Source organism: Hoplias malabaricus, chromosome X1 (genome assembly GCF_029633855.1).
Source record: "Hoplias malabaricus isolate fHopMal1 chromosome X1, fHopMal1.hap1, whole genome shotgun sequence".
Lineage (NCBI taxonomy): Eukaryota > Metazoa > Chordata > Actinopteri > Characiformes > Erythrinidae > Hoplias > Hoplias malabaricus.
The window spans coordinates 24560271-24583540 of NC_089818.1; the positions used below are offsets into that span (position 1 = coordinate 24560271).

Sequence of the window (23270 nt, forward strand, 5' to 3'; positions counted from 1 at the left end):
GGTTCCATTGGCTGTATTTTAGAGTTTACAAGTGATTTTTTATTAAGGTGTTTAAATAAAAATCCAGTTATTTATACAATTGAATGTGTGAGTGCAGTCAGTGAGTTATTACAAGACAGTCATAAAAACAATTGGCCATTGCAACACTATTTCTTATTTTTAATATTGAACAATAATATTTTGTCCATATCGTCATGTAAAATGTAGGTCATATTGTTCTGTACCAGTGGAAATAAGTGGTAAAACAAAGAGCCATTTAGGAGCCGAAAGAGCCGGCTCTTTATGAAGAGCCGAGCCAAAAGAGCCGGCTCCCCAAAAGAGCCGAAATTCCCGTCACTAGTAGAAATAGAGATAACCGTGTTTTCATGGATCCGTGTGTGGCAAATGAAGACGTAAGGGTAGTTTACATCTTAAGCCAAAGCATGGAACTTTTTCGCTAACACTGTGCCTTATGTTAGGTTGCTGTTTGGAAATCTGTATTTGCAAACTCCTGCTAGTGTGGTTTGAACCTAAAGGGGGACAAAAAATGAAAACATTTGAGTGCTTCTGCACATTAATGTTGGTATCTGAAGTGCCTACGAACACAAACACTGGGCTGCCTAAGACAGAAAACATGTGATAAAATAAGCCATTCTGATTTTGTTCCCCTTAAGACCACCAATGTTGAGAATTTAAAATGGTTGCACCCTCATCGGAGGATCACCAGGCCCATTTTTGGGAGAGTGTAAAGGTGGGGTTAAATTTTGTAAAACACAAAATGTGGTGAAATAAGAGTTTCCACATACACACATTTACTCACACACACCTACAGAAACTTTTGAGTCGCCAATCCACCTACTAACGTGTGCTTTTGGACCATGGGAAGAAACCAGAGCACCCGGAGGAAACCCACGCGGACACGGGGAGAACACACCACACTCCTCACAGACAGTCACCCGGAGGAAATCTATGCGGACACAGGGAGAACACACCACACTCCTCACAGACAGTCACCCGGAGGAAACCCATGCAGACACAGAGAGAACACACCACACTCCTCACAGACAGTCACCCGGAGGAAACCCATGCAGACACAGGGAGAACACACCACACTCCTCACAGATAGTCACCCGGAGGAAACCCACGCAGACACAGGGAGAACACACCACACTCCTCACAGACAGTCTCCCGGAGCGGGAATCGAACCCACAACCTCCAGGACCCTGCAGCTGTGTGACGGCGACACCTACCTGCTGCACCCCCATGTCACAGAGAATAAATATAACTGAGCTAAACCTGTAGTTCTAAAAAGGGGCTCTTCAAAAATTGTGATAATGGTATTTTGACTAAATATCACAAACCTTTAATTAGGAACTCATGGAACTGTGTCCACTTGTTGAAAAAGAGGTATAATTTAAGGGTAAGACACATAGTTGTACCTTTCCATATGTAGAAAATCAAATTTAAAAACTCCTGGAACCAAATACATATGACTGCATTGTGGTGCTATAAGGTTAAAGGAATGCTGCCCTTCATGAAAAAACATCCATTTAATTTCAATAAATACAACAAAAAATCAACTGCAACACTCACATGAAGTTAGATATGTACAAACAGTAACAGCATGCACGTTCATTACACAAACCAGTAATGACAACCACAGTACAGTCAGTCAACCTGGATCACAAGTACCAACACTTCACTCTCTACAGAAACTGTATCGTTAACTTACAAATCTGACAGTTGCTCTTCGTTGCTCTTATTTTGTCCTAACATGAGCTTAACATTTTCCTGGTCTTGGTCTTTTCCTGCAGGTCACAGAAAGCATCAATAGAACGCTGACACTCATGGATCCAGAGGCAATGTCATTCTAATTCTATGAAACCCTATGAACACTTACAGCAGATAAACCAGAACAAACATGAAATCTACAGTCAGTGCTTCTTTTAAATCAGCAGTGATTCAGTCTAATCTCTCATGGTTAAATGTGCTTGTTTCTTGGTGAGTGAAGGTTTTTATCCAACCTCTGTCCAAGGCGTGTGTGGTCAGGTAAAAACCTGAGTAGAAAGGCATCTTTGCTGCAATCTGGAGAAGCACTGAAGTGTCGGCTCGACTTGCTCCAGATCGAGTTCACAGCCTCATGATTGAGGGATTTTCACTAGAACTTTTTTGCTCAGCTCTGTCATAATGCACCATGAAAATTAGACTCTGCTTCCATAGCTCTTTGAACAAGCTTGATGCAAACACAAGGGGGTTGGAACCGGATGTCACAGAGCAGGGACTTTGTCTGAAGGCGACTGGTCCGTCCTCTTATTCACAAGGCACAGGCAGAATGAGACAGCTGGGTGCTGACTGGATGAGGAGAAGGAGGTCAGTCTTGACTGGTGCGTCTCTTCTCTAGCTTCTGTTTTAGTTCTTCTGTAAAAGCTGCTGTTGGGAGAGAAGGACAGGGGCAAAGATAAGTTACACTGAGATTAAGTGCGGCCTTCACGGTACAGTGTGGTGTGTTCTCCCTGTGTCTGCGTGGGTTTCCTCCGGGTGACTGTCTGTGAGGAGTGTGGTGTGTTCTCCCTGTGTCTGCGTGGGTTTCCTCCGGGTGACTGTCTGTGAGGAGTGTGGTGTGTTCTCCTTGTGTCTGCGTGGGTTTCCTCCGGGTGACTGTCTGTGAGGAGTGTGGTGTGTTCTCTCTGTGTCTGCGTGGGTTTCCTCCGGGTGACTGTCTGTGAGGAGTGTGGTGTGTTCTCTCTGTGTCTGCGTGGGTTTCCTCCGGGTGACTGTCTGTGAGGAGTGTGGTGTGTTCTCCCTGTGTCTGCGTGGGTTTCCTCCGGGTGACTGTCTGTGAGGAGTGTGGTGTGTTCTCTCTGTGTCTGTGTGGGTTTCCTCCGGGTGCTCCGGTTTCCTCCCATGCTCCAAAAACACACGATGGTAGGTGGACTGGAGACTCAAAAGTGTCCGTAGGTGTGAGTGTGTGAGTGAATGTGTGAGTATGTGTCGCCCTGTGAAGGACTGGCGCCCCCTCCAGGGTGTGTTCCCACCTTGTGCCCAGTGATTCCAGGTAGGCTCCAGACCCATCACGACCCTGAACTGTATAAGCGCTTACAGACAACGAATGAATGAATGTGGTGTTACTCATTTTAAAAACCTAACAGCGTCTTGAGACACGATCACTGTGTGTCAATGCGGGGAAAAGCACAAGCCTCATGTGAGTGTTTGTATTTGAACTGTACGTGCTTACTCTGTGTAAGTGGTGATGGGGCGAGCACCAGTCGTCTCAAAGGGCTGGACGGAGAACCTGGAGGACTTAAAGATCTGTGGGAGGGGCTTGGAGATTTAGTCTGTGATCTTAGTGTCCACCTCTCTGGCCCTGCTCAACACACGCACACACACACACACATTACTGAGCTGTAAACGACAGCTAAACAAGAATTCAGTCATTTTCTCCAATAACTTTCCTTCACAGCCATTATACTGACACCTAGTGTTCCTAGGTGACCCCAGCACACCACTTGTTCAGTTTTTAAACTCTTTGACAGTTCTTTCACAAAATTTGGCACAAAGTGGTGAGACAAGATCTTTGTTCGCTCTGAAATACTGAGCCTTTGGAGGATGCTTTTCTCACATCTCACCATGGCACCATCAGTTGTTACCAGTTGAGTGGCTGACTGTGGAACAGGCATCGAATCCTATATTTTATATATTCATAAAAACACAATCAAGTCGTTCACTCAAATATTAGAAATGGTTTCTTTGTAATTTTGTCAGCTACATTTTCAATACACAATGTTCAAGAGACTAAAAAAGAGCTCTTTTAATTTGTAATAGGATTTATCTTGTATTTTTATGATTTATGTTTCAGAAGCAGTTTTTCCTTAAATGTAAATGCTCTAGGTTCTGTTTAAAGACTCTAAGCTCATACAGTAGTGGAAATAAACAGCTTGTTGCTCTATAGCTGGAATAATGAAGTCCCTCTTATTAAAAATGATGACTATAAGAGAGAGTGCAGGTTTTTCTGTGTACACAAGTGTTCTGAGGTGGTCTTGTACCTTTAGGGGGCAGTGCAGGTCCTCGGGAGAAAGCGCTTGTAGGAGCACAGTGCAGAGTCCTCTCTCCGTTCTCATCATTAGAGGAAATGTACGCTGGTGGAAATGCAGTGCACAGTTCAGTCAGTGAAGACACAGCAAAGCGCTTCCTCAGACAATAAACAACACGTGAAAATCTGTGTCTGTTGTGAATCTACGGATGTGCAGAGAAAAGCTGTTCCCGTATTAAATACAGTGTTCCTGAGGTTTATGATCTGCAGTTTACCCACATTCACTACACTTCTACATACTGTTACTTTATGAAACACATTATAACATTTTCTTCTGTGAATCCCAAAAATACCATGGCACCCCTGTGTTTGTGAGGTGCACACACGTGAACTAAACCTATGTGTGTGTGTTTGGAGCGTACTAATATTTTCCTCGTAAGGCTCCTCCAGTAGAAAAGGTTGAAGAGTTCCCGCTGTCTTCTCCACCAGAGCGTTGATGACGTCATGCAGCGTAGGACACGGTATCTGTGAAATGTGTGATGCAACATCCCCTTCAGTCTCTTAGGTCAGCTCACTGTCTGTTCATATTTATCAGTTTAGAGAAGTTGAATCCTCACGTACCGGATTTTCTACGTCAATGATGTAGCCGCCCTGTTGCTTCTGGGTCACTCTGTAGTGTCTGAACACTGAGCTGTCGGGGAGATGTTTAGAGGAATGTTTAAAAAGCAGCAAAACAGCAAAATGTGACCGAGTGTGTCCAGAGACATAAGGGAGGAGGCGTTAAATGAATGCGAAAGGTCAGTGGGCCTTTTTGGAACCTCTGGTTTTGAAATATTTCACATCAAAAAAATGTTTTCTTTATTTGAGCCAAATGCTAAACGTTATTGACTCAAATTTAATCAAAATTTACCAGTGATTTTAAACACACTTATTTTGGAAATGTTACTGTGGCATATAACTGTGGGGTTGGAGTCTTTTCCCATTCAAAGAGATAGTGGGCTAGGTTTTATGAGAGGAATTCACTGCCCGGGAGTACTGCCAACACAGCCACAGCGGAGAAAGACCTTCTTATATCTATTGTAAGGACTCTGTTGACAGTCAGTGAGGGAGGGAGTAAATGAGACAGTGGGAGAAGGAAAGAGAGGGAATGAAAGACAGAAATGTGACATCCTGAGAGGCAGAATAATGAGACGTACTGTGGGTAAAGAAGATCTAAAAATAAAAATAAACAGAGATAATGTATCAGAAGTGTAGAGTGACAGAGAGACAGCCCTGGAATGTAATTTAATGCCGAACGATATCTGTATGTTTACGTCTGCAGCTGCCATTTTAAAACGGTTATGTAAAAAGGTGAACGGAGTATGACAACGACAGAAGAGAAAATCTCTCAGCGCTCTGACGCACCCGTTGAGGTCTTGTCGTGTAGTGACAGCAAGGGATGTCCCGTCTCTTCCAGGCCTCAGAAGCATGTTCCCACAGTCTGGGTGTCTCTCTAACAGCACTTCTGCTTCTGTGCGAGAGACAGGTCGGAAACACCTGCTCCAGATAAAGAATGCAAACATGCGCACACACACGCGCACACACACACACACACACACACACACACACATTAACAAGGAGTAACTGAAATAACTAACTGGCCCTCAGTAATTAAATCTATAAAAAATACTATGAAATATAAATAATGCACAGAGCACCTTATTAAAATAATGTCCATGAAAGTGCACATTGACAGAAAGCCTTGCATTTTGATGGTTATATAAAACATAAGTCATAGATGGAGTCAATTTTAAGGTATGTTTGTCCAAACAGATTCAACAGGCATCAAAATTGTATGTAAAAAAAGTTAGATAAATTAATTTATTTTTTTAATTGTTACTCTTATATAGCTTCGGGACAGAGTGCCAATCCATATCTGGGCACACACACATTCACTCACACACATACAGACATTGTTTCCCATACACACTCACTCACTCACACACCAGGACAGTTATTAGAGAAGCCAATTCACCTAACCTCCATGTTGTTGGACTATGGGAGGAAACCCACACAGACACAGGGAGAACATGGAAACTCCACCCGGACGGGACTTGAACCCGAGATCCCAGCGCTGAGAGGCGAACGTGCTCACCACTGATTTCAACAACTGCTTCTTACAAGCAATTTTCAAGCAATTATTAGATTCCTTTCATTTTAAATTATAAATAAATGGTTTGTTTTTCAGGTTTGTTACAAACAAAGCAGTGACCCACTGTACAGTTTGCACTCGTACACACACAGCGCAGGTGTCCACATGAACACACGTACACACACAGATGGAATACTCACGCAGGTATCTCCCCCACAAGAGGCAGGGAGAGGGGAGAGGACGGAGCTCTGGAGAGGGAGCGTTTTCTTCTCTGTCTCTCTTTTTCTACAACCTCCTTCAGCATGTGCAGCTGCCCCGGGAGCAGGGTCAGAGTTGTGGGGACTGCTAACTGACATCCAAAGAGAAGAGAGCACTGATTACACATACACTCAGTTAAAATACACTGCTGCAAACTGGATTAAAAATAATTATCAGAACACATCTGAATATATTTGAAAAATATAAATATACAGTAAAAAAGTGATCATTTGGTGTCAATGTTCTAAAAAATGATATATATACAGCAAGTAAAACTACAAGGCAGCTCAATACGTGTGTGTACATATCTGTATCTTGGCAACCTACAGATAAAAATAATAAAATACAATAAAATTGTAATAAACCAAAGACTCAAATGCAGTGATTAAGATGTGCTTTAAATATGACAGCTGTCCCCAAACCATCAAAAACAGGGTCACGTACGGACTCTACTGCAGAAAGCCCCATAACCTATCAATAAACATGAGTATGACATCATAATCGAGCCATTTCCGTACGGTGGCTGTGTTATCTGAAGTGTTTTGACCGATGGAAAATAACCAACGTGGAAATTATAAACACTTCCACGATTTAACACTCAACTTAAAATCAACAAAGCTGTGAACCGAGGCTTTAGACGATCCAGAAAGAACACCACAGAGCACATTCCAGGAGCATTAACACACACAACAATGCATTAATGGAGGATTAAGAGCTTACTATTAAAGTGATTTATTGTCTTCATTGTTCTGTTAAGCTATAAGTGCTTAGACAAACACACAAGCCGACCTCGTTCTCTAACACAAAAGACTGGACAGTTACATACAACCAGCACTTCCTACATTTATATTATATTTTACTGTGCATCTGCTCTGTTTTTTAAAGTGTGTAAATTAGGTGCAGTATATAACGTTTAAAAAGAAATGTACTTAGGTACAGAATTATTCAAATTTACACATTTGCTTCCATTTAGAACGAATTCTGATTGTTATTTTTGAAAATGTGCACATCCCAAGATAAACCTCATGAGGTCATTTAGGCCCCGAAACTGCAAAATGCCATGGTTTTGAATGAAAGTGTGTCTAGGAAATGTGTGTGTGTGTGTGTGTGTGTGTGTGTGTGTGTGTGTAGTTCCTGGTCAAAATGAAGTTACACAAACACATTCTACACTCACTGTTCATTGTTTCAACTCCGCTGACCAGATAAGTGCAATTGAGTTGTGCAATTGTGTGATCTCTACTTTGTTTTTCATTGGTCCGGACCCCCACAGGACAACCACAGATTTATCATCGTATTTGGGTGTCACGGGAGGTGCTAAAAATGACCCACCACACAAACACTTGCTCTCTGGTGGTCCTCACTACTGAAGAATAGGGGGAAAGGTGGTTAACAAGGTACACAGTGCAACTGATAAACTACATTCTGTAAATTTAGACCTATAAAGTACCTCTATAGAGAAAGTGGGGCTGATAAAATGGACGACTATTGAGAAATAGTACAAGTCACACCCAATGACATTAAAGTTACGTAAGTGATCATTTTCATTCTGTAAAATTAAGTTATGAATGAACCAGTTTATTCTCCAATAGGTCGGTCCCCCATATGTGAAAATATCCAGATCACGATGTGTTTGAAAAATGCCTGATTGCTCCTTTAAAATAAGCCATACTCACATCTACTACAGAATAAAGGAATCCTTTCCACAGCTCACGTGCCTCCAGATTAGGAGCCTGAGGGAATAAACACAACAGTGAATGGTTATATCAGCGACTGCCATTAGTCTCAGAGAGTTTTATAACAGAATCAAAAATGTCATCACACCGTCACAGAAAATCACAATAGTTAACATTGCTCTTAGCCGCTGTGTGTAAATTCAGTCAAGATTCATGTATCTATACGTAGGGGGACCAGATCTGAGATGCAGAAAAAGAGGACACGTCTTTACACCTTTATTTTCTACACAAAAAATGTGAATTTCTTTTTTAATTCATCCGAGAACTTACATTTACGTTTCGGCATAGCTGCTCGAGATGAGGGTAGGTACATGAGCTTTGCCTGACGTAAACAAGGACTACTGACGTGCACTGACCAATTAAATGTTTACAGAGAAGGTTATCGACCAATAACGGTAGCTCTACAGTCAGACCGTCCAATCAGAAGATCTTAGGCTACTTCACCACGCCCCCTTCTCACTCGAGCGAACCAATCGGAGTAGGGGAGGGCGGGACTAGTTTGTGAACGAAACTTCTCGAAGTTCTATGTAAGCTCTAGAAAAACAAAATCCCGGACGTTTGTGAAATTCCGCCCGGACATTTTTTTTAAGTCTAAAAAAGAGGACATGTCCGGGTAAAAGAGGACGTCTGGTCACCCTACTCTACATGTAACTGGAAGTGTTTTGGGAGCTTAACACATTAAAAGAATGATTAAAGATAGTTACACATTTATAGGGTTTTTTTAAACACCCAAAGCACTTCACATTCACTGGAACGTTAGGAAGTCACTTCAGCCACCACCTATGTGCAACATCCACCTGGATAATGCTAATCCATGCTAATCCTAGGAGCTAATCCGTGACAGTATGCTCACCACACTATCAGCTATCGAGAAGACCTGAGAGAATGATTAAGCCAATTTATTTGAGAATGGGTGCGATCAGGAGACCATAGGAAACATAGCTGATACATTTTTCACCCCGCTTTCACCTCTTCCAGCAAACACTCAAGGATTTTCCCTCGGAGGGGGAGGGGGGTCTCCCACATAAACATTAGCCAGGCCCTAACCTGCTTAGCTTCAGTGGATTTGCTTGTTCTGCCATTCAAATGCACTGGCTTCTGGTATGTGATCTGCTGCCTTGAAAGCAAACTAAAGTTTAGTTTGTTTTGCTGCTTTAACACTCATATAACTGCATGGTTTATGATTTGAAAGTACATAAGAAAGCTGTAAAAAAAAAAGCTCCTGTGAAAGCTCCAGTGACGGGTAATGTATCATCTATTACACGGTTTAAATTGCTTCATTGTTTTATGAGCCAAGGTCTTTCAGAGGAAAGAGCAGGAGACCAAAATACACTGTCGAAAATCTAAATTATTTTCAAATACATTAACAAACCCTTGTTGGAAAAGGAGCAATAATTGTAAAGGCCACAATATTTTATATATAGAGCAAAGTTAAGTTAGAGCCAGTTTATGCTCCATAGAGTGGGTCCCCCACATGAGAGCAGCCATGTTTAAAATGCGTTATGTACAGAATTTATGCATTCCAAAGCATATTCCTGGTTAGTGGGGGAAGGATACGTTATTGACTGCAATCTCCAGGTGGAAAGTACCAGCTCTGTTGTCTTTGGAAATGCAGACATAACTGCACATAGCTTTCTAATCAAAACTGATAAGACTTGTGAACGTGAACCCCAGTTTGAGCCCTGTTTCCCAGATACTTTATTTATTTGATTTCTAGACAATTTGTTTGTTTAAAGACAAGTCGCGTCATAGATAATATTAGACAAATCATTTTATTGAACAGAGGAGCTGAACAGCTTTTTAGTGATTATCACAGAACTTTGCTCACAGTGAGTTTGATCTCTCCATCTTTCATGCGCAGGTTGAGTCTGGCTGCTTCTAGGTTCCTGTCTCGACTGCAGTCATCAATCAGAGAAATAAACCCACTCAGCTCCAGCTTCTCTACATACTGTGTGGGTAGAGACAAACACATCATGTTCAAATATTGCACCGAGATAGAACACATTCTGATACAGATACAAATACTGTAGCTTCCATAAAACATTTAAATATGTGTTAGGATTTAGGGGATTTGTAGCAGAGTCTGCCACATCCTTGCTTTTGCCGTTTGGCTTTAGGGGCCAAGGTCTTAGGGTAGATGAGTTATCCGAATTAGCTAAAAGGGCTAGTCAGAGGTTGTGGATAAGGAGAGCACAGACTAGTTGGGAAATGCACTGTAAATGTTGAATGGCTGGGGTGTGTTTTAGGTAGGTGGAGGACAGGGCAGGTGACTGGGTTGTGGTCATGTTACTGTGTTTCTTGGTGGCTCATATGGAAATGGTGGCATTGAGCATGCATTAACGGTGACAGTGGGGCCTGATATAGGCTTAGTCAGCAGGGATCTACATGTAAGAGTCTGACAGGGCTGTAAAACTAGCCTGGGACAGCAGACTTCATTGTTGAGCCTTCTGGAGTTGTCATGGGCTTAATTCCGTAAAACACTGATGCGGGGAGTTGCCTACCTGAAGGGCCTTGTGAAAAGTTAGCAATGAAGTGGGTGTGTTGGGTACTCCTGGGGTGGGCCCAATGATTAACTGTAGTTGTTAGCGGTAGCTGGTTGCTAATCGGATCATAAATGGCCACAGCAACCCTGGTTAGGTGTAGGATGCTTAAATTTTCACAGACAGATGATAGTAGGCATGTCGTAGTTTACGATCAGAAGAATGTGAGGCCTTATGTGAAGCGCTAATAAACTAGCATAGGCTATTTTACATCTGACCCTGTGTATAAATACTATGTTCAAAATTTGGATGAAAGCTTCCATTTATTGTTAGCTATGTTTGCATAGCTAACGTGTTATATATGTGTTCTATTAGATGTGTTTTACATATTTCCCACATGTGTTTTTTATAACCATATTTTGTTTTATGTCCTCCGTGATCACCACTTTGTTTGGCTGAAGAATTACAGGACAGCCGGTCAATGTCCACAAAGTGCTTATCAGTGCAGTTAGCATTGTTACAACATTACAAAGATATCTCAGATTATCTTAGCACATATTTATTTATTGACTTCTACATTACTTCTGACTTGGTCCCAAAAGCAAGTGTCATAGTTTTGATACAGGTTTCCCGACAAGGATCCTGACCGCATACATCAAAAAATCTCAACACAAACCAAAGGACAGGTTTTGCTTAATCATTTCACAAGCACAGTGTTTGCACATTTGCTTAAACTGTTATATCAAATATGAAATGATTTGGATACTCTATCTAATCTCAAACAACATATAAAGCAACAATAACAAAGCTGTTGACCAGAAGCAAAATATAATAAATGTAATATTTTACACCACTTTCCAGGAAACTGGGGGAGTATTTATACAAAGCAGCTCCACGAAAGCACTGCAGAAATCTACTGTAATACTTACATGTGTGTCCTTGGCATTGTTGAAGAAGTATAGTGTGTTGCCACACAGGCATGTCCACAGACGCCTTGAAACCTGTGGAAGTAGAACAAAACACAATAGTTATCCAATGGGGGGTGGACGATATGGCCCTAAAATAATATCATGATATTTCAGGGTATTTTCATTGTTGGTGAAATGACAAAACACTGAAAAGAACTTTTATTAATTTCAAGAACACACTATTGCAACAAAATAAACTGATATATTAATATTATTTATATTCAATGAAATATATTTAATATACGGGGCGTCTGTTTGTTCGTTGTAGTGAGATTTATTTTATGGCATATTTTATTTATCATTTTAAACCCTTTTAACATGTTTTTCGGTCACGCAGCTCAGACCATAGACTCCCATTGTATTAGAAAACTGACTGGTTTACTCAGTGTACTTTAAGTGCAATTTATAATTTAATTTACATATTAGTAGTGATGTAGTACAGATTTGTTGTTCCAAAATAACCATTTCAGCACAATTTAATATACTTTTATCTACAAGGGGAGTTAAAAAATTCAGCAGACTCTCTAAAGACTCTAAAGATAAACAGAAGTGAGTCTTGCTCCAGTTTAATTCTCCATTTGGCGCTTTATTAATCGCCTTGAACACTGAACCTATATACACACTGTATTTAGAGCCTTCATCAGTTTCATCACCATCGTCTCATCATCTGCCAAGTACCCAACACACACACACACACACACACATACACTTAATCTGGGTTTGGTTGTCTCCTGATTGTGAAGCAAATAGACTGCAATTTCTGCACCCTTTCTCTCGTAATTCTCTACAGTCTGTCTTTCCAAATCCTGAGCTCAGTGGCAGAGCTTACTGCCCCCAAGGGCATACACACACACACACACACACACAGAGAGAGAGAGAGAGAGAGAGAGAGAGCACAGCTGTCCCTAATCTACAAGCACCCCCTCTACTTATACATACATACATACAAACGCGCACACACACACACACACACACACACACACACACTCCCTCTGCACCTGAACCTCAGACCCACCCCCCACACCCACCCCAGATATCAATATTGTGACCTCATCCTTTTGTCCTGAATTTCCCCCCATTTACATTTTACTTAAAAGCCAGCTGATGCTAAACAATTAATCATAAATCACGCCACCCAGCTGAGGATATCGCTTTGACCTGCTCTCTGCCGCGTGTGTGTGTGTGTCTCTCTCTCTGTCTTTGTCTGTGTGTTTACAGAAATATGCTATTGCTCAAACATTGCTTTCTTAGAGCTTTGAACAGTGATATTGCAAAAATATATATGAGACACTTCTCACATATTTACAGCTTCAAAATGGACAAATGTCTTTAGAAATGATAACGAATAGTGAGATTCCTGTTATTAGTTTAACTGATTTAATTGTTTTAATATCTCAACAAATCAGAGCACAGCGTGAGACTTTAGCGAGATCTCCACCCAAACCCAGGTAGACAGTGAGAGTAGTGCTGGGCGATATGAGCGCCCCAATACTCCAATACTGTTTTTGAGCACTGTTTATATCTGGTGTGTGATTGTGCTTTGGTGCGTTTACAACTGATATGTTTTTGTGCAGTGTCAGCTTAATTATAGTGAAAACACAACACGTCCAAACCACAAACCCCCTCTTAACATCTGAGCAAGAGACTTCAAAGAAACTCAATCATTTTAATCTCAAAATTATTAATTTTACATTTTTTTCTATAAAGTGCACCTCTCTTAAGAATGAATCAAATTGCTTTATATTCCCTGTTTGACCCTGTTTACACACAGGGGCAGCCGTGTTTAAAACAGATCAAGTACAGAATCTCTAATACATTCAGGCCACTATTCATTCATTCATTCATTCATTGTCTGTAAACACTAATCCGTTCAGGGCAGCGGTGGGTCCAGAGCCTAACCAGAATCACTGGGCGCAAGGCGGGAACACACCCTGGAGGGGGCGCCAGTCCTTCACAGGGCGACACACACTCACTTTTGCCAATCCACCTACGAATGTGTTTTTGGAGCGTGGGAGGAAACCGGAGCACCCGGAGGAAACCCACACAGACACAGGGAAAAGACACCACACTCCTCACAGACAGTCACCCGGAGGAAACCCACGCAGACACAGAGAGAACACACCACACTCCTCACAGACAGTCACCCGGAGGAAACCCACGCAGACACAGGGATAACACACCACACTCCTCACAGACAGTCACCCGGAGGAAACCCACGCAGACACAGGGAGAACACACCACACTCCTCACAGACAGTCACCCGGAGGAAACCCACGCAGACACAGGGAGAACACACCACACTCCTCACAGACAGTCACCCGGAGGAAACCCACGCAGACACAGGGATAACACACCACACTCCTCACAGACAGTCACCCGGAGGAAACCCACGCAGACACAGGGAGAACACACCACACTCCTCACAGACTGTCACCCGGAGGAAACCCACGCAGACACAGGGAGAACACACCACACTCCTCACAGACAGTCACCCGGAGGAAACCCACGCAGACACAGGGAGAAGACATCACACTCCTCACAGACAGTCACCCGGAGGAAACCCACGCAGACACAGGGAGAAGACATCACACTCATCACAGACAGTCACCCGGAGGAAACCCACGCAGACACAGAGAGAACATACCACATTTCTCACAGACAGTCACCCGGAGGAAACCCACGCAGACACAGAGAGAACACACCACACTCCTCACAGACAGTCACCCAGAGGAAACCTACGCAGACACAGGGAGAACACACCACACTCCTCACAGACAGTCACCCGGAGCGGGACTCGAACCCACAACCTCCAGGTCCCTGCAGCTGTTTGACAGACACTACCTGCAGTGCTGGTACAAATCAGTCAGTATAATATTATACAGTAGAATGTTTCATAACGTAACTTATTACTCCTTTAGGCTCAAGTCCCATTGTCTTTCCAGCTGATGTCGTTGTTGGCTCTGAGTAACTACAGGGATAACATGGAGACCGCTTTCTATTTTTTCCCTGTGCTATGGGTGTATACCGCTGTCATTCCAGTCTCTCCTAGCTGTCACCAGATTTCAGGAGTGAGGAAATAAAACCTATTGCAGAACTAAAAGCAGATTGACTCACTTTGCAGCTGGCAAGATCAGATTTCCCTCAGAGCAGCTCCAAGAAATCACATTAAGCCTCAAATGATTCCTCCATGAATAAACGTGGCATGACCAAGTCAATACATCTTGTGTTCTGCTTCGTTTGTGAGATATGAGGACATTAATGGCCTGTAGGTTCATTTAATCAGAATTAGGCTGAATTATCTCTATCTGTGTGTGTGTGTGTGTGTGTGTGTGAGTGTTCTGGGTGATACGTGTTTTCTTTAAAAGTATATTGTTATACTCCTTTTTCGTTTCAGAGACATAGACTGATGTATTTTTGATTAAATCTTTCCAAGTGGTTTATGTTTTATTTATTTTATTTCATTTTCTGTGGTTTACTCATCACCTGTTATTTGTCCAGTGCTGTACTATTATAATGTTCCATAACAACAAATCAGGACAATGTAACATTATCAGAACAAACCAAACTAATTTAGAGATTTTAAGACATTTTAAGCAGGGAAATTCTATTACCTTTTTCTAATGCACACCAAAATATAGGACACTTTTGAGTCACCAATCCACCTACCAATGTGTGTTGTTGGAGCATGGGAGAAAACCGGAGCACCCGGAGGAAACCCACGCAGACACAGGGAGAACACACCACACCCCTCACAGACAGTCACCCGGAGGAAACCCACGCAGACACAGAGAGAACACACCACACTCCTCACAGACAGTCACCCGGAGGAAACCCACGCAGGCACAGGGAGAACACACCACACTCCTCACAGTCAGTCACCCGGAGGAAACCCACGCAGACACAGGGAGAACACACCACACTCCTCACAGACAGTCACCCGGAGGAAACCCACGCAGACACAGAGAGAACACACCACACTCCTCACAGACAGTCACCCGGAGGAAACCCACGCAGACACAGGGAGAACACGGTATTTGAGTCATATTGTACAATTTGTTTTCTCCACCAGAAAGTAAAACGCCAATCAGCCATAACATTAACCAAATGTTATAATTGACCAAAAATAAATACGTTTTAAGAATAAATAAATAAAACCTCTGATGGAGTCCTGTGGCACTTGACATTTAGATATTATTAGCATATCCTTTAAGTCCTGTGAGTTGCCAGGTGAGGGCCTCCATGGGTCTAACATTCTTTAAACACATCCCACAGATGCTTGATTGGATTGAGACCTGGGGAATGTGGAGGTCATATCAACAACGTGAACACTATTATAATGCTCAAACCGTTCCTGAAAAGTTTTGCAGTTTGGCCTGGTGAATTATCCAGCTGAAAGATGCCACTGTCCTTCCACAGAGTGGTGACATTCACCAACAATCCATAAGATGTTGAAGGTAAAGTGATTCATTAGACCATCCTCCTCTGCTGCTCCGTGCTCCGGTTCTGATGCTCATGTGCTCTATGTAGGGCACTCTGACTGGTCTGCACTTACTCAGTCTAATACACAGCAAGTGGCAATACACTATAATCTGACATGTTCTATCAGAAACAACAATAACTTTTCAACCATTCGTGCTACGTTAGCTTTTCTGCGGGATCAGACCAGACTGAACCAGACTAACACACATCACTGGGGCTTCGCTAGTGCACCAGGGTTGGAGCACCCCACAAGAGCCTGCTACTCTGAAGATGGCTTCATGTTTATGTAATATGAAGTAAGGTCTATGATACACAGAATTAATGACTGACTTACTCACTGAATGACAGTCACTGAAATACTGATTGACCTACTGACTGACTGACTGAATGAATTGTTGATTCACTGAATTACTGACTGAATGAATGACAATGAATGACCGAATGAATGAATGAATGACTGACTAATTAACTGACAATGACTGACTGATTGACGACAATGACTAACTGGCTGAATGAATGACTGACCGATTGACTGACTGAGTGACTATATGACTGACCGATTGACTGACTGACTGAGTGACTAAATGACTGACTGACAGACTGACTGAATGACTGACGACAATGACTGACTGACTGACTGAATGATAAGTGACTAAATGACTGAGTGACTGAATGACTGACCGATTGACTGACTGACTGAGTGACTAAATGACTGACTGACTGAGTGAGTGACTAAATGACTGAGTGACTAAATGACTGACTGACTGACTGACAGACTGACGACAATGACTGACTGACTGACTGAATGATAAGTGACTAAATGACTGAGTGACTGACCGATTGACTGACAATGACTGACTGAATGATGAGTGACTAAATGACTGACTGACTGACTGAGTGACTAAATGACTGACTGACTGACTGACTGACTAAATGACTGACTGACTGACTGAGTGACTAAATGACTGACTGACTGACTGACAGACTGACGACAATGACTGACTGACTGACTGAATGATAAGTGACTAAATGACTGAGTGACTGACGACAATGACTGACTGACTGACTGAATGATAAGTGACTAAATGACTGAGTGACTGACCGATTGACTGACAATGACTGACTGAATGATGAGTGACTAAATGACTGACTGACTGACTGAGTGACTAAATGACTGACTGACTGACTGAGTGACTAAATGACTGACTGACTGACTGAGTGACTAAATGACTGACTGACTGACTGACAGACTGACGACAATGACTGACTGACTGACTGAATGATAAGTGACTAAATGACTGAGTGACTGAATGACTGACCGATTGACTGACTGACTGAGTGACTAAATGACTGACTGACTGACTGAGTGACTAAATGACTGACTGACTGACTGAGTGACTAAATGACTGACTGACTGACTGACAGACTGACGACAATGACTGACTGACTGACTGAATGATAAGTGACTAAATGACTGAGTGACTGAATGACTGACCGATTGACTGACTGACTGAGTGACTAAATGACTGACTGACTGACTGAGTGAGTGACTAAATGACTGAGTGACTAAATGACTGACTGACTGACTGACAGACTGACGACAATGACTGACTGACTGACTGAATGATAAGTGACTAAATGACTGAGTGACTGACCGATTGACTGACAATGACTGACTGAATGATGAGTGACTAAATGACTGACTGACTGACTGAGTGACTAAATGACTGACTGACTGACTGACTGACTAAATGACTGACTGACTGACTGAGTGACTAAATGACTGACTGACTGACTGACAGACTGACGACAATGACTGACTGACTGAATGATAAGTGACTAAATGACTGAGTGACTGACGACAATGACTGACTGACTGACTGAATGATAAGTGACTAAATGACTGAGTGACTGACCGATTGACTGACAATGACTGACTGAATGATGAGTGACTAAATGACTGACTGACTGACTGAGTGACTAAATGACTGACTGACTGACTGAGTGACTAAATGACTGACTGACTGAGTGACTAAATGACTGACTGACTGACTGACGACAATGACTGACTGACTGACTGAATGATAAGTGACTAAATGACTGACCGATTGACTGACAATGACTGACTGAATGATGAGTGACTAAATGACTGACTGACAGACTGAATGAATGAATGGTTGATTCGTTGATTGAGTTTGTGACTGAATTAAACACAACCACTGACTGACAGACTAGGTCACTGACTATTTGACTGACACACCAAAGACCGACTGACAGACAAAATGACCGAAAGACTGATTTATAGAAAAATGACTGGCTGCAGTGAAGTCACAATATCAACTTAAAAAAGGACCCGTCTGAACGCATGCAGCTGGTCACTCAGCACTGTTCGCCCGGCGCTGTCAGAACCTCAGAACTCGAGGAAGAACCAGCACCAAAACAAGTTTCCAGCCTCGTTTAACGAATCCGCCGTCTTCATACTGAGGTCAGTGGCTTTAACTCTGACGAAAGAACCTCTGTAAAGCTGTCAAGCTCCTCGCGCCTCGCCCATCCACACAATGCACTGTAACACACTCACACACATGCGCAAATGGAGGCGACACGCCGGTGCACAGCCGAGTGTGAGGAGATAAACACACACACACACACACACGACTGCGCGACCCTCACCTTTTCTTTAGGTCCCCGTTTCTCGAGATATCCCTCGTAGTAACAGGGTGGGAGCTGCGCGCGAGGCTTGACCGGCGCCGCCGCCATCGGTCTGTCCAGCTGTGTGTGTGTGTGTGTGTGTGAGAGAGACAGACAGAGAAAGTGTGTGAGCCTATGTGTGTGTGTGTGTGTGAGAGAGAGAGAGTGTGTGTGTGAGTCTTCACTGCTGGACTGCAGACACTGAGAGTATGACACACCTTCTTCGAGGTTGTTTTTTTCCCCCACTCCTATTGGGGCAAGCCCCGCCCACTCGTATTGTGACTATTGTGAATAATTAATATTTATTTGGTTAGTTTAAGACAATGGAAAAACAGTTTGGTAAATATTTACGAAGTTATACATGATTTCTATATTTTGTTTCTTGATATGTAGCCTCCAGAATATCCTCTCTTTAAGTTCTAATATTAATACATTTTGTTGCTGGCCGTCTCCTTCTTTATTATTATTATTATTATCATCATCATCTACAGACGCGTCATCCTCCTGTTCCTTCTAAATTCATGACAAAAATAAGAACACCTATTTATTTATCTATGATTGGAAGCGGTGGTTGTAGAATGCTGTGATTGGTCAGTCCTCCAAGAAGAGGCGGGGCTTGTCTGAAAAGGGGTGGAGAAAGAATTAGGTTGAAGAGAATGGTTAGCGAACAGACAATAGTCTGCTCACAGCTCACATTGAGGAGCAATATGGCAGACGTCGATTAGATTCTGCCCTCGAGCCTTGAGGAGCATAAAGTGAGGCTTTTTGTCTTGATGGACTCTGTTGAGGAAATCGAGCAGCTCATGAAATACACGAGAGAGAGAGAGAGAGAGAAAGAGAGACAGAGATAGAGACAGAGAGAGAGAGAAAAATAGAGACAGAGAGAGAGAGACAGTGATAGAGAGAGATAGAGACAAAGACAGAGACAGACAGAGAGAGAGAAAGAGACAGAGAGAGAGATAGAGACAAAGACAGAGAGATTGAGACATAGAGAGAGACAGCGATAGAGAGAGAGAGAGATTGAGACAGAGACATAGAGAGAGACAGACAGCGATAGAGAGATAGAGAGACAGATAGAGAGAGAGATAGAGACAGAGACATAGAGAGAAAGAAGGAGACGTTATAAAATACAACATACTCCATAAAATGAAGAAATGCTCCTCCATTATATTTCTCACATGTTGACTTTTTTAGAGCCTTACTCTGAGTATCCTGTCTGGTTCATTCACAATCTACCAAATCCCTTCATTTCCAATGATAATAATAATAATAATAATGATAATAATAAAAGACAGCAGCCCCAGACATTTTTTTTCTATTTATTTTAAATGAAAATATCATATCCTTGTACATTTTTAACAAATGGGAGCCATTACAAACATTACAGAGTTTTCTCGTGTTACAGAATCTGAAAAGACGTCACACACGAAGCCTGATTTTCAAAACGCAGTCCTTCACTAAACAGATCATAAAGCTACAGAGGACCGCGTCCAGCGCATGTTTAATGTTAGGCGTTAAACCTGTTATTCCTTGCACTGTATTCAAATATAGTTACTGCACTTTGGTTAATGATAGGCCACATATTAAAATAATGCAAAATATCATCCCCAAGTTCGATGACACAGAACACACAAGGGTTTGAGATGGCAGTGTGTCTGCGTTAAAGTGAAGGACCACACTATCAGCTCCACCACAATGCACATCTTTATAGGCCACTTACAAAAGATCGACAGGAATTTGATTACTTTAATTAAAAGCCCATTAACAAAAAGGGCACATGTTCGTGATGTGGGAGAAAGCTCAGTGAACAGAGGTCTCTCTGGATTCACAGAGCAAATGTAATTAAACCAGATGAAAGATATCAGCTAATGTGAGGAAGGGAATACAAACGGATCGTACTGCTGATCTGAGACCAGTTCCTAAGTGCCTCTAAATGACCTTGGATCCCAAATGAGTGCAAGTTTCAAAACAAAAGCTGTTTTTCACAGCTGCTTTTTATATTTTGCCAAGAATCCCATTCAGCGTTAATGAAGGGTCATGAGTTTCAGCCGCAGTCACGCCTCAGCCATCCACTGCTGCGAGTATTAGAGAGCACAACTGGTCTCACTTTCTGACCGAGAATGACAGTAATCCCTTTCCTCCCGTCAGTCAGGACAATACTAGCCAATGTGGGGGCCTGAAGTAGCATAACAGAACCGGGGAGTTAGTGTTCTCCTGCAAGTCTGTTGAGCTACTCAGTGATAATGTGGGCGCCGCTGGATTCACGAGTTTCTGAGGAAGCGTGAGCTAGACTTCACCATCTCAGCTCGGTAACACCACGACGTAAAGACTGAGTAAATCAGAGAATACTATAACCTCAATTCAGTTAAAATACCTGAGCAAAGTTCCCCAAACTACCACAACTCTTAGTAGTTCACCGAGAACCAATGAATAGAGAATGGACGAGTCAGTTCCACCCAGAGCTAAAAGAATAGGACCTGATTGATTCCAGTTTTTCTTTAGCTAGAGAAGCCAGTGGAGGTGGAGATGTCGCAACTGTACAGATACGTCCAAGACTCCCCTTCTAGTTAGTAATGGTGTAATCTCCATAGTTAAACACTGACTAATAAAATGGGTCTGCACTCCTCTGGCTCCAAATACCAAGTGTTGGACAGAGAAGGAGAATACTCCACATCATAGGAGCTCCAATCAAAATGTTTCAAATGCATGTAACCGTCTCCTTACAGCAATTTTAAAAGATTCTAATGTACAGCCTTTCTCAAAGAGTGTAGGCTGATACTGCAGCACAGTGGGACACACTCCTGAATAATACTCACTTCCAGAACAAAAACACATTGGTGATTTTACACAATTTCAATCAATTCATCATTTTTACTTAGACATTTATGGCCTGATTCTACTGCAGCTGAAAACGTCTGTACAAATCATTCATTCGTTCATTGTCTGTAACCCTTATCCAGTTCAGAGTCGCGGTGGGTCCGGAGCCTGAGGGGGCGACAATCCTTCACAGGGCGACACACACTCACACATTCACACCTATGGACAATTTTGAGTCTCCAATCCACCTACCAATGTGTGTTTTTGGAGCGTGGGAGGAAACCAGAGCACCCGGAGGAAACCCACACAGACACAGAGAGAACACACCACACTCTTCACAGACAGTCACCCGGAGGAAACCCACGCAGACACCGAGAGAACACACCACACTCCTCACAGACAGTCACCCGGAGGAAACCCACGCAGACACCGAGAGAACACACCACACTCCTCACAGACAGTCACCCGGAGGAAACCCACGCAGACACCGAGAGAACACACCACACTCCTCACAGACAGTCACCCAGAGGAAACCCACGCAGACACAGAGAGAACACACCACACTCCTCACAGACAGTCACCCGGAGGAAACCCACGCAGACACAGAGAGAACACACCACACTCCTCACAGACAGTCACCTGGAGGAAACCCACGCAGACACAGAGAGAACACACCACACTCCTCATAGACAGTCACCCGGAGGAAACCCACGCAGACACAGAGAGAACACACCACACTCCTCACAGACAGTCACCCGGAGGAAACCCACACAGACACAGGGAGAACACACCACACTCCTCACAGACAGTCACCCGGAGGAAACCCACGCAGACACAGAGAGAACACACCACACTCCTCACAGACAGTCACCCGGAGGAAACCCACGCAGACACAGAGAGAACACACCACACTCCTCACAGACAGTCACCCGGAGTAAACCCACGCAGACACAGAGAGAACACACCACACTCCTCACAGACAGTCACCCAGAGGAAACCCACGCAGACACAGAGAGAACACACCACACTCCTCACAGACAGTCACCCGGAGGAAACCCACGCAGACACAGAGAGAACACACCACACTCCTCACAGACAGTCACCTGGAGGAAACCCATGCAGACACAGAGAGAACACACCACACTCCTCATAGACAGTCACCCGGAGGAAACCCACGCAGACACAGAGAGAACACACCACACTCCTCACAGACAGTCACCCGGAGGAAACCCACGCAGACACAGAGAGAACACACCACACTCCTCACAGACAGTCACCCGGAGTAAACCCACGCAGACACAGAGAGAACACACCACACTCCACAGACAGTCACCCGGAGGAAACCCACGCAGACACAGAGAGAACACACCACACTCCTCACACACAGTCGGCCGGAGTAGGACTCGAACCCACAACCTCCAGGACCCTGCAGCTGTGTGACAGACACTACCTGCTGCACTGGTACAAATCATGAACAACAGTAAAAGGTGACTCAATGTGCAAAGACAATATACAGATATCCACACATTCAAAAACATGTATTAAATAAAAAAAAAACCATGTAAACACTGTTAGAACTGGTCAGTTGTTTTTCCTTTTTTTACCTGTTGTATCTAATTTCAATATTAACCCTCAGTTCATGAGAATGGAAGTAACTTTACCCTAAACAATGGGGAAGGAGAGGAGTTCTATGGAGATACACAGACA

General features: G+C 43.1%; 2 protein-coding genes across 2 annotated transcripts in view; both read right to left on the reverse strand.

The window, feature by feature from the left end:
* Positions 1 to 1611: 1611 nt before the first annotated feature.
* LOC136675998 (signal-transducing adaptor protein 2-like) lies at positions 1612 to 18926 on the reverse strand. Its single transcript, XM_066652844.1, has 11 exons — positions 18729 to 18926; positions 11541 to 11612; positions 9960 to 10079; positions 8072 to 8128; positions 6341 to 6489; positions 5414 to 5545; positions 4631 to 4700; positions 4432 to 4534; positions 4023 to 4115; positions 3215 to 3343; positions 1612 to 2409 (listed from the first exon to the last, which is right to left on the reverse strand). Exons 1-11 carry the CDS (start codon positions 18813 to 18815, stop codon positions 2351 to 2353), a joined length of 1071 nt encoding a protein of 356 aa, XP_066508941.1. The 5' UTR covers positions 18816 to 18926; the 3' UTR covers positions 1612 to 2350.
* Positions 18927 to 22740: 3814 nt separating this feature from the next.
* The window catches only part of LOC136675964 (endophilin-A2-like), a 22290-nt gene continuing 21760 nt past the window's right edge, over positions 22741 to 23270 (reverse strand). The window contains exon 10 of the mRNA XM_066652791.1: positions 22741 to 23270. This exon is cut by the window's right edge and continues 1999 nt beyond it. The gene's annotated coding sequence lies outside the window, so the exon portion shown is untranslated.